Source organism: Varanus komodoensis, unplaced genomic scaffold (genome assembly GCF_004798865.1).
Source record: "Varanus komodoensis strain SLA01 unplaced genomic scaffold, ASM479886v1 scaffold1, whole genome shotgun sequence".
NCBI lineage: Eukaryota > Metazoa > Chordata > Lepidosauria > Squamata > Varanidae > Varanus > Varanus komodoensis.
In genome coordinates, this window is record NW_025335268.1 from 117,980,660 (window position 1) to 117,995,907 (window position 15,248).

Here is a 15,248-nt window from a genome sequence, read left to right on the forward strand (position 1 = left end):
TGGGTACAGTCCTGTTAAGAGTATTTGAAAACTGTAAGCATTAATATTAATATGAATACTTTACAGTATTTTTAGCCAAGGTTTTCAGGGTGCAGAGATATATGCATTAAACAAGTGGGACAGTGTAACCCCTTAATTACATGTGGTGTTGAGGATGTTTAGGGCTTAGATAGTGTCACTGAAAGAACTGGTAGCGCCACTTAGTAGATCTTGGCATCCAGCCATCAGCTGAGTCCTCCTGGTAGCTCTCTCACCTGGTATCTGTCTGAATGATGGATATCATCTGAGGAGTGAGGTGATGCTGTTGGAGAATCTCCTTCCCGCTTGATTGAGGCTGACAACAAAATTGACTATAGGAGAAGAGGCAGAAAGAAAGAAAGAGTTAAAAATGCAACTAGCTCCTGTTCTTAAGAGGAAACATAGCAGAAGTTGAGATCTATGTTTGTTATATTTCTTTCCTGTCTTTTCCACCAAGGAGCCAAAGGCAGGGTACACAATCCTCCTCCTCTCCATCAAGGATCCTCACAACAACAATCCTGTGCGGTAGGTTAGGCTGAGAGTTAGTGACTGGCTGAAAGTCACCCAGTGACTTGAACCCAAGTCTTCCCAGTCCCAGTCCAACACTAATCACTAAACCACACTAGATCTCAAACTTAATACAAACTTAAACTCTCATCAAAGAAATAAATTTGTATCAGCAACGAGCTATGAAGAAGGTTAGGGGGCATATGATGTGCTAGTTCTTGAAAAGATGTTGAGAGTAATACAAGAACCTGTTCATAGTTTCCCGATGCCAAGCCTGTCACTTCAACACAGAAGTTCAGAGTATATCATTCTTGTGTCCCAATGTAGTGGCCTACATATATCCTCATACATATATGGGACATGGCCTTTCTCTGTCCTTCAGTGAGGCTATTGTGGTATATAGTTCTGTAAACCTAATGTGTAAACAGATCTCTGAAGAACAGCACCTGCAGCCATGAGACAGAGAAGCACCAGAACACATCAGAGCAGCCAACAGTTCTCATGGGAGCAAATGCCAATTGCACAAAGATGCGATAAATGATACAATAAATGGAAGATGTGCAATAGATGGTTTGAAAAAAAGGCAGCAATTGTTAGATGGGTGAAAGGCAACACATAAAATAAGTTCTCCTATCTCGTCCTCTTCAATGTAATAGAATGTGTATTGGGAAACTTCATAAATACACATATCTGTAACTTTGAAATGTTAACCATTCATGAATGTGCAATCTGATGTAGTCTAATATGATGGCAGAATATGCAGTGATTTTCTGCATCTACACATGAAAGTTGCTGTACATTTCTGCTATTCCAGAAGCAAAAAGTTGGCTTAAAACTCCCATAAGCTTTCACCAGTGCAACTGGTGCTTAGGGATCACAGAAGGCCAAAACATTTGGAGGGCCACAAGCTGGTCATTGCTGCAAAAGTATCTATAGGATAAAAATTGGCAACAATTCCATATGATGCTCCATAAGAAGCACATGCTTAAAACTGCTTTTGTCAAAAAGAATGTCTTTCATTTGCATTTTATTAGTGGTAGGTATGTATTTTATTAATTTCCAAGTTATGAGAAAATAAAGGGAAAATAAGATTGTCCCAACTGTCTATCCTGACTTAAACATATATGGAAAACTGTCAGAAAACAGGCTCAAAGAACACCTTAAAGATACAAAAGTTGGAATGCACAACCTGTGGGAAGAAGCATTGCTAGGTACTGAAGTACAATCCATTTACACAGATCCTTCCAGTAATTACAAATAGTGGCACATTAATAAACATTATCCTAATTATAGGGGGTTTTGGGTTAATACCCTGAAGCACACCAGATAACTCAAATGTTTCTCTGTTTTATAGAAGACTATGAAGGGAAAATGGGTAGCAATTCACTGCTATTTGTGAAGGTTATCTGTACCTTGCAGACTTCAGAGCAATGGCAAAGAGAGGTATAAATTCCATGCACAACAAAGTTTTATGGGAAATGACAAGAATGCTTTGACAATATATGAAGAAGATTCACTCACTGAGATTGTAATGTTACTTGTAAGAAAGTCTGAGGAGAAATGCTAAAACAATTTCCCCTCAAAAATGAAGTGACTAGTAAAAAGGAATATAGAAAATATTAATTACTGTAATAATTAATTACCATGAATGATGATAAAATTAAAATGAATACAAAGGTAGCTTTGGTCAATTAACCCTGCCTAAAAAAGAAAAAAAAGAAACAACTTAAACTCAAGCAGAACCTAGTTTCATTCTAAAAGTAAAGCAAGCCAGGAATCAATTTGTTATCATATAGTAACTCAGTACAGTAACTTAGTTAATCCCAACAGGTTTATCAGGGATCAGTAACATTTCTCCCACTATTAATACTAGGAGCCAGCCCTTATTTAAATATCCTGAAGTTGTTATTGTAGGGCATTGTGGCAAACAGAATCATAAGAATGTAGAGTTGGAACTTGCTTATAAGCCTACCAGGTCCAAACCCTTGCTCAGTGAAGGTCTTTAAATTAAGCATTCTAACAGATGGCTCTCCAGCTGCATCTTTTAATCCCTCCAGTTTAGGAGAGTCCACAACCTTCATAGGTAAACTGGTTCCATTGCCATACTACTCTAACAGTAAGGAAGTTTTTTCCCCCTCATATTGAGCTGGAATCTGGATTTCTGTAACTTGAGGGCATGATTCCATGCCCTGCATCCTGCAATTATCAAGGATTGATCCTGGCTCTCCTTTGTGTGACAACTTTTAAAGTACTCAAACTGTGCTTTCCTAGCTTCCCTCAGTCTTTCCTTCTGCAAGCTAAACATGCCCAATTTTTTCAGTCTTTCCTAACAAGGCTTTGTTTCCAATACTTTGATCATCTTTGTTTCATTTATCTGAAGTTTTTCCAGTGTGTCTACATCTTTCTCTAACTGTGGTGACCAGAACCTAGAGGGGAACTAGTACTGCATGTGATTTGGAAGTGATATTTTTAATGTAGCCCAAAACAGCATTTATTTGTTTTTGCAGCAATATCACAATGGCAGCTCATATTCAATGGTACCTACAACAATATCAAGATCCTTCTCACTTGTATCACCCATCCTGTAACACTGGTTTCTTTGTTTTCTTCTTTCTAAGTGCAGAACTTGACATTTGCCCCATTGAATGTCATTTTGTTGCTTTCAGCCTAGCACTCCAACCTATCAAGATCACTTTTAATTTTGTTTCTGTCTTCCAGAATATTACTTATCCCACTTAATTTTGTGCCCTCTGCATATCTGATAAGTATTCCTTGCACCTCTTCATCCAAATTATTAATAAAAATGTTGAGAAACACAGGACCCAGGACTGAACCCTGTAGTGCCCCCACTTGTAACCTCTTCCCAATCTGATAAGGTGCCATTAATAAGCACTGTTTTGAGTCCAGTTCTGTAACCAAATGTGGATACACTTGATAGTTGCTCCACCTAGCCCAGTCTGATTAGCTAGTTTGCTGATCAGAATATCAAGGAGCACTTTGTCCAAACATGGGCCCACAGCATTCTCACAGTCCAAAAGGGAGGTTACTTGAATTGAATGACAGCTGCTTGACTGTCTAGTTAATGACACAGGAAATGTTTTGTGATCCCAGAAGCCACTAAAGGATGCCATGTGGTGCTGCCATTCTTGGCCATTTCTTTCTTTCTTGTCAACTATAGAATGTGTGTCTTCTGTGTAGAGACTGAGCAAGTTTGCAGGATCAGAAGAAGCCATGGTGACTTGTTTTGAGCTGGGGTGCATACAGGATGCAATGTGCATAATCACTCACAGCTGCAGCTTATCATCTTGTCCAAACCCAGAAAACATGGCTGGTTGGAGTTTTAAAAAACCTTCGCAAAAGCCATGGCCTGTTGCAGGGTAATCTAACTGGGTTGCTGTCAAGTCTTCATTTTATACCACAATTAACATACCACTGGAATTGCTACTGTAACAACTTCAGTAGTTACTCTATATTTGCACCATTCTTTCTTCCCTACCTAACCATTTGAGCTTTGTAAAATAAGCTCAGGAGTCCTGCTAAGTAGTGAACAATTTTAAATGTGCATGCTGCTGACTAATGGCCTATTTTAGCATCTAGGAAATCCCTATTCCGTTAGGATTTCTCTGGGCAGATGTGTAACCTGCAAAAGCTAAGTAGTTTGTCCTTCACTAAACTTAAGGCAGCCTTACAGTTGAGTTTGGATTTATAATCTTTTCTTGGATGATTCAAAATCAGCTCAGATTAGAGGGCTGAAAGTACTTGCCCTTTGAAATAAAGTCATCAATTTGCAAGAAAAAAGTTTCTCCATGATTTTAACTAATGTTATTTCCATTTGTTTTATATTCATATATTTTTATGCTTATCTTTCACAGCAAAATGCCATAAAATTATGTTGAAGGAAGATATAAAATTTTATTAAATAATTAAAGCTATTTTGGGAGCACATATTCTGCTTTATTATGCTGGAAAGAGATACTTCTTAAAAACTGCCCCACCTTGCAAAAATGTGTCCATCGTTTGATCTTAAAGCACTAAGGTTGCAAAATGTGATTCTAAACTAATGCATGGAATCTTACTCTCCATACTTTAATGATCAGGACAATATTATGTGAGATCAAGGAGGACACCAGTTGTAATATAAATCTTTTCCATCTTTTTTTTTAAGGATGTATGGAGCACCCTGAAGGCAGGAGTTAAAGACAGTTCCCTTTTCCATTCTGTTCAGTGTAGAAATAAAAATCCACAAGCCACTCACTATGCATCAAGGAACGACCACCACAAACTCTCATTGGTTCAATTAGATCCCACCAGCCTGCCTACTTTCCCATCCACCCTTGCAAGTAACTCTAATCCAATATTATTATCTGAGAAATGGCTGGGCTAGCTACCAAGACAGTAAATTAAACGTTATGTATTAGTTTTTAGCATGTGGACCTGAGAAGTACGCTGGCCCCATTTATTCTACAAACCTCCTGGGCACCATGACAACGACCTCTGGAAAAAATGCAGGGCTAAACTAATCCCAAAGATGTCAATCTCAGACCCTCTTCTACATACGCTTGCTGTTTAGATGAATAAACTGTCTCTTAAAATTGTACCAAGCAATTCTATTCTAAATACCTCAGCAGCATGCTAAACACTGTGTCAGTGAGCCAAGCCCTGCTCTAGCACCGAACTGTACTTAATTTGTGCCTCTCGTTTCTCCAAGATGGAGTGACTATGTCTCCATTTAATGTCAGAAGAATGATCAGGGACATAGGTGGGATAAGCAGGGAGAGGAAAGAGCAGCAGAAGCATCTTTGGAATTGAAAATCCTGTCTGTGTTAAATGCCCATCCAGATATTCTTCTTCCCCACTAATCACTCTGCTGTAGCATTGATATTTGGTTGCCAACTGGTTGGTTGAACTAAGGTGGGTGACACCAGCATTATCTTTTGGAAACAAAGAAAGTGAAATGTGTAGGGCGGGGGGGGGGGGGGAAGATACATAATGATAGAGTGAGGGGACTATAGAAACACAAGAAAAGCCTTGCTGTATCAAACCAAAGACCCATCTAAGCCAGTATTCTATTTACAGAGTGCCAACTAAATGTGCATGGGAATCCCACCAGCAGGATATCAATGCAACAGCATTATGCAAGTGAGCCTAGAATCCACTGGTCACATTTGAATTGATAAACAGATCAAAATTTTATAAATAAAAAAAAATTAAGTCCATCCCAATTTGCAGGTTGCAGCTAATGATACACCCTTCATCCAGTAAAGATTAAAAGGCACTTTTGGGGGGCTTACAAACAGCACTTTCTGAGTTCAGCTTCAAAGGAAATGAGCATTTGGTATCATATCCCAGTCCTGGGAATAGCAAGCATGGGAGTTAGTATAAGGTCACACATTCTTTTAACTAATCCCAAGTTCAGCTAAATACCTAGAAAACATGTCTGTGGTATGAATTGCCTAAAGCATTATTTCCTCCAAACTGTGGTCTGTGACAAAATACTGCTAATCCTATACCAAAGTGAATATTAAACCTTGGGCTTCCTTGCAGTTGGGTTCCTATTCCTGCATGAAGAGTTTTTTCCCTGTACTTTTCTGTGAAAAGGGAAGTCTGATGAAAAAGACACTGCTGCACATTCTGCTTTTAAAAATTAGGGACTAACTTAAGTTTTCCACAGAGCACCACTTTTTTATACTGACAGTGGAGCAAAATAGGACAGCGTCTATACTTGGTCCATATCCTATCGCTTCTGAATAAACAACTGTGTTGAAACAGTTAATCAAATCTGCATCCTTTTAAGTTCCTATCCTCATTATGCAATGAAAAGTACACATGCAAATAAATCAAGTCTCAGTCCTAGAGCCAGAGAAAGACTGCCTGTATGTAGGAAGTACAGTAAGTGTTGCTCCATTGGCAGAGAAGAGATTTGGCAATAGGACAGCATCCATGGCCCTGGAGGATGCCCTGTTATGCTGGTTGGAAGTTCTGCCAGTGTAGATATCACACCAGCACTGTTTTACAGGGCATGCTAGGAACAATCTTGAATCCAAAGTCCTCTCATTCTCTCACTCCATTGCCACAAAGGACCGTCAACTACATCATCCCTGGAGCAGGTCCTTTGTTTCTTGAACTGAACCAACAGATGGCACCAAAATTCTTGTTCCCTGAGGGATGGGGGATGGGTTAGAAAATAAAAGCTCTCAAGTCACCAAATAACTTGGCTCAACCAGATACCGCCTAAATAGTATCTTTCCCTTGGTGTTGCCTTCTTTATAGGCATGAGGACTTTTGGCCACAACTCAAACTGTAGTTTAGCATGCAGAAGGCAAGAAGTGTTGTCAATTGTGCCAATTATGCAGGAAGGAATAAGAAAGTCCAGCCTGCCCCCCTTAGCATTAATCTGTAAACAGACAAACAAGCAAGCAAAAGAACCCTTGAGCAAATCGCTCCAAACCACAATTCCATTCCCTATTACTATTCTGTGGCAAGTCACCATTTCACTGCTGAAAAGGCAGAGCAAGGGACTTGTGTGAGTGCCAGCAAGGCCTCATATTTCTAGACCCAGTTTAAATCATCTCTCCGTTGGGTAAAGGCACTCTCTGTCGAGGTTATAAACCCTAAGAGGATCAGCCTCAGCATTACACCTGGGGCAAGCTAAATAAAAAAAGGTCACTGGTGCTTTTTAAACATGGACAAAAAAGCAGTAAAATGTGTTTGGAAAAAAAAATCTGGCATTAAATCATGACTTTTTGCCTGGCTTGCCTCATTAAAAGTGGCCTTTTGGAAGGTAAAATTATCATTGTAAGCGATAAGATCTTTAAGAAAATAATTCACGGCTTCTTCACCCTTTAATATGATAGCCGCCACCGGCTAATTTTTTTCTTAATGGCAACGAGGCCATCAATCTTGTCCAAGCCTTGCTCTTACCCTTGCTTCCCTCCCCTGCCACCTTTTCAAGCAGCCATATTCCCTGCTCAGCTCATAGGAGTTACTGTCTGTCTTTTCTGTTTCTACTCCAAAGCCTTTCCAACCTGACAAATACCCCTTTGAAGAACAAGCTAAGAGGTAATGCTCAGTTGATTCTGTAGAAAGAACATGGGCATAGGGCTCTACTGGACAATTTTAAACCAGAAACTGGGGTGCTGTTCGTTCAACAGGGAAGGGGACTAAACACTAATGTTAGGTTGCCTTGGAAAGTGGTGGATTCTTAATGAGTATCCAGACTAGACATGCTTAAGTGTCAACTCTAGTCATTCCTAAACTTGTGCATTCAGGATTGTTTCACTGTGCTATTCAAGTCAATGCAGCAGTACCTTCCACTGAGTTCAGTTGGGCTTACTGCTAGATAATCAAATTGCAACCTAAGTTTGTCATATGGAGCAATTCCTCTGCACCACAAAGTGGGCTGAGAAGCCAAGTCTGAACTGGTTTGTTTATTTGTTAGGAGTGTCTAATACTGTGTTTTGGCATATACTCTGCATAAAAACAAAAATAAAGGATTTTTAAGAATTAAAAAGTTGTATGGTTATCCATCACAGGATGGCTGAAACTCAGAATTCTATAATACTGTCACATTTTAATAAGAAACAAACAGAGGTGGCTTTTATTAATCATGAATCAGTAATTAATCCAACCAAGTAGTGTCTAAGTTTACACAACATGCTAAGAAAGGGGTCCTCAAACTTTTCCAGCAGGGGGCCAGTTGAAAGCTGCTGGTGCTGGGCGTGGGCTGGAAAGGTGGTGCCTGTGTTGCGGGCGGGCCAGTGCATGCAGGTGTGCGCGCTGAGGTGGGGGTGGGGTGCACGGCGAGGGGAGGCAAGGGGAGCAGGGGGTGAGCACGTGCCATGAGGCGGTTGCACAAGGCAGCAGCTTGCTCGCTTGGAGATTGTTTTCTCCGAGCGAGCAAACCCCTGCCTCCCCACGCACAGGGCGAGGTGGGAGGCAGTGGGCACGCGCGTGGGTGTGGGCACACACATGGCAGGTCCAAATGGGCATGACAGGCCAGATCCAGTCCCCAGGCCATAGTTTGAGGACCCATGTGATAAGACATGGTGGTTTAGTTCCCTGCCTGAACCCAGACTCTCCTTACAGGTGCTTTACAAGTCACGCTGGGCTGACTCATGAACTACCAACTAGCCATGAATTATATTAATAAATCCACCATGGCTAATTGCGTTGTCTGAACCCAGACAACCAAACAAGTCTTGGTCAAGTAAAAAAAACCAGAGAGCCTCTTGGCAACAGCCCCTTGTTTTTCTCAGGCTTTGCCATTTCCCAAGGTTCTATCCACTTGCCAAAAGATGCAAAACTAAATGGACAGTTGGGGCTTACTAGGAACCACCAAAAATCCTAGGGAGCCTGCTTGGAATAAAAGAAAACTGAGGGGGTATCCCTCCAAACACTTTACAGGCTATAAGGTTCTTCTTTGGGAAGGGTTATCCCTCTGTGTTATCCACACATGAGAAAGTGAGGGTAGCCCAGGAGTACACAAGCACCCTCAAAACCTCTGAGGATTCTGCTGCAAAGGGTGTTTTCTCCTCTCTTCCACCTTTAAAAAATTATAAGAAAATAGTTAGCAGGGAACTACAACTTGTCATTTGGCACCTGTGCTGTGCCTATGCAGACAAGTGTCCATTCTACTTTGTAGCTTACTGGTAACTTTTCTTCAGATTTTTTTAAAGGTGTGTGTATGGGGGGGGGGGGTGGAAAGCACCCTTTTGCCCAGTCTCCTTAAAAGCCATCAAGTCGATGTTCATAGAGACCAGATGACCTCCAAAGCTCAACTAGAACATAAGAAGCCATGCTGAATATCAGACCAAGGTCCAACTAGTCTAGCATTCTGTTCACACAATGGCAGACTACTTGCCCACAGAATCCTTCAGGCAGGCTGAGTACAACTCCTCCTGTCCAACCTTCCCAGCAATGGTGTACTACGGCATACTCCCCCTGATACAGGAGGGAGCACAAGCCATCAATAACTATGAGCTATATGAAGAAGCACTTCCAGTCCTGTCTCACACCAATCAGGTTCACTAGTGACCCAGTTATGAGAGGATAAAAATGTCTCTTTCTCAATATCATTATTCCTCTGGCCAATAGGTACATCAATATGGATAGATTATGTAGCTACAAACAACTGTGTATGAGCACATGTAAGAAATAATTTTTCAAGGATCTTTTTCTACTGAAGAAGTTCACAGAATGCTGGCAACACTCTGTTCTTGAAGATGTAGTACTGTAATACTCTCAATATGGAACAAAACACTGAACACAAATGCAAAAGGCCAGACATGCTGGCTAAACAGGCAGGATGTTGCAAAGTTAACAAAGGAAAGAACCATTACAATGATGGAAATGCTTTTCAGAATACTGTTCACAATCACCATCTGCAAGGCCAGCCAATTCTTTCTGTTCATTGTAAAGACTCCTTTTCAATATGAAGAAAGATCATACTGAACATCCCCACCAAAAACAAAACAAAACAAAACAAAAAACTAAAATTGTTAGGTTAGTAGTGTGATCATTCTAATCTGTTGCCCTGAACTCATGATGGAAAGGGTTTAGAAGACTGTACCATGCATGGAACTATATGAGTTTTTAAAAAAAAAATCAGTTGGCCGGAAGCATACATAAATTACCATTTTGCACACTGCTTTCTTTCTCTACTTCTAATAGATGTGATGATAAAAATACATATAGTAGTTTTCTGTTCCATGGGTAAAAATGCAAGTTTTTCCAGAACTTACAGGGCAAAAATGAATTAAGTGGTTCTCAGCTGAATGATTTTGGCATAAGTATAGAACTGCCCCCCACCCCAGGCCTTTTTTCTGTAATACTGCCACCGAAGTAGTGGACTTCAACCAGTCAGGAAGGAAAAGTAGTGGTTATCTCTAGGGTTTTTTCCCCACTGCAAGCAAAGAATTGTCCATTAGACCAGATGTTCAGGAATAATTTGTTAGCAGCATCAAATAAAGTATTACTAACCTCCTAAAAACCCTGCAGTATGTTGCAATTGTGATGGAGAAATGCCATCTTTGATTCTTACAGGTGAAGGAACTGGAAGAGGGAAGAGAGCCAACACTTTTATGGATAGTAGAATCCTGTGCCAGTGCTGTATATGAATCAACTGAATGGGAGGACAGCCTCACTGCAAAGGCAGTGCCTGAGGGTGCTTTTTCATGGAGTTACATCTATTCCTGACCAAAGAACGAGAAGAGAGAGCAAGCAAGAGAGGCAACTTTGCCAGCTTTAACATAAGTAATGGATAGGTCCACATACTGGGGTAGAAGTTGGGGTCATTGAAAATACCTCTCCATGGAGCCCTTATACCTGGGTTAAATAACGCAGAAATTGCCATGCATGAGATGGACCACCTTTGTGTTTGTATGTACTGAAAGCAACACAGGTCCAATTATTACCATAAACATGTTAATTTCTAAACCATCAAAGCTGTCTGCAGGTATGAATTTTCTGAAATGGGTATATCTGTTTTATATCTGTTTGCTAGATAAGGTTTGTGTAGAAGACAAATCTACTCATAGATCATATGGTTTACAAAATATCAGTGCTCTTGTTGTTGTTGCCAATTAACAATCGTATTAACACAAAGGTTGCTGGATCCCTGATTTATATTAACTCAGATGTAATTTGTACCTATATAGAGAGGTTATCCCTGCATATAGACTCCCTGCTCTACATCTGATTCCCTCTGGTGAACCTCAGAATTCTAGTCGAAACAGCAAAGAAGTTCTTACACATATGAGTCTGCCCAAGTATGTGCTAGGCAAAGGGTTGCTTCTTATGCTTTGTGTGTGTGCAGTAGGTGCCCATGCATCACCCCCAACACAGACATGCTATCAGTCACATGCATGTGCTTATAAAAACATGTTTGTGTGCCTGCGTTTAACAGGAGGGCGTACAAACTGGAACATATATGAGCTGTGTGTAGCCATTTGTCTCACCCCCAGTCACCAAGAAAATGCATCAAAATTGCAGCACATGCTCGTTGCCTCTCCCAGACCTAACTACCACCTCCCTGTCTAAGAGACAGGTCAGAAGTCAGCTGTGGGAAGCGGTGAGCAGGCAGCAGTGACACTCTGTTTCCTTTCAAGGCCACCCATTTGAGACTATTAAGTGCTGGGCTCCTGCTTTTTGATAGCCCTGGAAACACAAGCAGTTTATTTCTCTTAAACAATCAATCACAGCTGCTGTCAGCACAACAAATACCCTAACCCCGCTTTTTACATCTCGCTCTGGCCTTTCCCTTCTCTCCTGCACAAAGTGTTTCCTGCCTGATGTGTTGGACTTTAACTCTGCCATCTAAATAGGTACTTATCACTTAACATGGAGGTGATGGTTTGACATGTTTTCTGTCTCCTGCCCACCCCTGCATGGTGGAGAAGGAGTCAAAGTGTTGCTAATAGCTGTTATCACTTGGGAACTGTAACCCGAATGCAGAGAGTGATACCAGACTTAGCTGTGCTTTAGAACACCACCAATGGTACTGGCATTCAAAGGCAAAAACACCAGCATCTTATATTCTCTGACCCTTTCCCAAGGCCCAGTCAGTCCACAGCTTTCACTAGCTCATTTGTGGGCCTGAATCTGGAAGACTTAAAAGAAAAAAATGTTTAATGAGGAAAGTAAGCTTCAACTTGGTTGGTTGGTTGGTTTCTGGCAACTTGACCCCTTATTTACGTTACACCAAAGGCCAATGTGCTGTGCTCTATGTGTCACAGAACACCGAGAAAAGATCCGGTCAAGCTTGTGTGTTGTTGTATGAGGATTCCAGTAAACATCATACATGGGGAAAAAAGAAGATATTTTAAACTAAGTCAGACAATTCGTCCATCAAGTTCTGGTTGTTGACAGTTCTGCAGGGTTTCAGACAGGGGTTTTTCCTAAACCTATCTGGAGATCTTTGGATTAAATCGGGGCCCTTTTGAATGCAAAGCATGTCCTCTATCATTGAGCTGTGGCAATCTTCCAGGAATTTAAGGAAGGTGTCTCTTGATACTGTTTTCTATGCAGCTATTTGCAGAGAAGTCAGACTTACTCATTTCAGCTCACTGATCATCTATCACACACTCCACAGGGGTATGTTTGAACCAGTTTTAAATATCCAGGGTCAGAGAATCTTCTCCTGTGAGTTTGCAAGAATATGATGCTTTTAAGAAGTTGGTTTTTCATAAAAAGAAATAAATTCTGTTCCTAAATCCCTTTGCTTAGAAGTAAGTGTGATTGATTTCAATAAAGCTTACTCCCAATAAAGTATACTTTGGATCAGAGCATTAGTGGACACATTTCCAAACTTAAGCTACCCAATCTTCTTCCCAGTATCTTCTCCCACATGAATACCAGCCCTAAGTGCTGACATATTTCAAATATACATGGATAGTTTTCTGGTTTCTCCTTCTCCCCTACAACCACAATGAGCAGATTTAATTATTAATCTTTATCATCTATCACTTTTAGAGATGGTGCCCTGAGGTGTTCTGCAATTTCCCCAAGGTCATCATAAATGTACATGACAACTCTGTCACTGAGGATCCAGGACTACAGAGATCATGTTATCTAAAAGTAAGATATTTGGAAAGAATGGAGGATGTTCTCCTTGGAGGACTTTAATGGTCAGATCATTAGACATAATAAAACAGTTCCACAATTGTCTACACAGTGATGAAAGGAGGGAGGGAGAAGGGGGAAAGGGAGCAAAGAATGCAGAAGACATTCATTTAACAAGCAGAATGGAAATCTGGATTTGATTGCCAAAAAATAGGCATACATAATGTCAGTGATCAAACATCTGTCAGCTCACATAGCTGGGGAACAAATACATTAGTTTTGTAACAATAATTGTAAATGTGTAAATATATTATAGCCCCACACACACTTTACAGACACCAATATATCTAGTTTCTGCTATCTTTCTATTCCCAGAACAACAAGTATAATTATAGATACTGCAATGGGTGAGGACCTATAAAGGGAATCCCATTAAGGTATAGACTGAAATTGCTATTCATTGCAGGAAAGATGACAGCTTCCTTTTTCCTTCAATGGTAAAGGGGGGGGGGGCGAATCCAGGGAAAGTGTTGCCCTGTGCCACTGATGTCATACAGCTTGGCCTGCAGATCTACCAAAAAGGAGGACACTCTGGCCTCTGCCAAAGTAACAAAGATCACTGAGAGCCTGCTTCCCTCTCACTCCTAGAAAGAGTGCCACGAAAATGGGAGGACCAGCTTGAGCTCAGTCACTGACCAGAGGGACTGCCTCAACCACGACTCAGTTTTTTAAGAAGCTTCCACCACAGCAGGAGGCATTCAGCACACAAGGTGCTGGAAGGCATTACAGCAGCATTCATTCAGAAGCAGGAACAACAGCCAAGAGCAGAAGACTGGAAATCTGCCCAAAGACTGCAGGTTTGCAACTGATGGTTTTGCTAAAAGCACAGCTCTCCTGCATCCTGCTCGAGAAGTCCTAGACACAGAGGAGGAGCAGATCTGCGGATATGCTTCTTGAGCCCACACACCAGTCTAGGTAGTTCATGACGTCCTGATGCCAAGAAACAGCAAAAAAGCAATTCTGAACACAGAAATGTCCTGAAGGCTGATGCTGCCTATTCAAGTCATTTTTTAATGGGCACTTTAATAAATAAGTGCATAGCTATACTATCACCACCACCACTGCACCATCATCTGCGGCTCATTTCCACAACTGGGGAGAATTACTGAATTTGCTCCAATGACTCAGAGCTGTACAGGAAGTCAAGCAAATCAGAGATGTACAAAACACAGAGAAAATGAGGAGGAAAGGAAGGAGATTATCAGAGAGTTTATAACCATGCAACATATATATAAGCACTATTTGACAGTATTTTTCACCTGGGAGAAAGAAAGATGAGCCCACTAGATGTGTGACTGCATTTACACTTTTGTGCAGGAATGCTGTAGAACAGAGCACTCTGATTTTCACAAGGAAGACATTGTGGCAATCCAAATCTCTGTCAATTAGCTAAGAAGTGAACAAGCATAACTTTCTGAAAATCCCTTTAACTTTTAGGGGGAGCACTGTGGGAAGGGAAGACCTCTTAAACCAAGTGTTTCAGAATGTATCTGTTGGAATCCCTTTATGTGAACAAATAGTGACATTCGGTGGTCAAAATGAGGAAATATATTAATCAGAAAACACATATTCCATTTAAATTAGATCCTTTATTGCAATATTTCTGTATTTTGTCTATTTCTACCTTACGAATATAAGCTCAAGCCTCAAATTATGGGCACAATCCACCACCTTCATCCCTCCATAGACACAGTTAATTGCATGGGATGGAATCAGCAAAGGTCACAATGAAGCATAACGAACTTGTAAGCCTTGGGGATGGGAGGCAAAACTTTAGGCTTACACAGAAGGCATTCATATGCCTTCTGTTGAATAGACAAGGCTAATGACATACATGTCCTTGTATGTAAGTGGCTGATGTGTATGTAGGTGGCAAGGAATAGGGAAGAAAGCTCAACTTAGTCCTATCCTATGCCAATCTCCTACTGCATGTGTTATAGGTCTCTAGTCCTTGTAGTTGCAAGGAAAAGGCGTGAATGTATGCTATGCATCAATGACCTGCAAACTTTAATGGCTCAGAAATATAGTACAGTATGTGCACCATTTCCAATAACTGGAAACCATCTATGTTCATCCCCATCATCACTTCCCCCTCTCTACTTTTC

General features: G+C 40.9%; 1 protein-coding gene across 1 annotated transcript in view; it reads right to left on the minus strand.

Annotated features, from left to right (window-relative positions):
- The window catches only part of RNF220 (ring finger protein 220), a 364,723-nt gene that overhangs the window by 79,711 nt on the left and 269,764 nt on the right, over positions 1-15,248 (minus strand). The window contains exon 5 of the mRNA XM_044431684.1: positions 255-350. Coding sequence (XP_044287619.1) covers positions 255-350 — 96 coding nt within the window. The remainder of the gene's footprint in view (positions 1-254; positions 351-15,248) is intronic.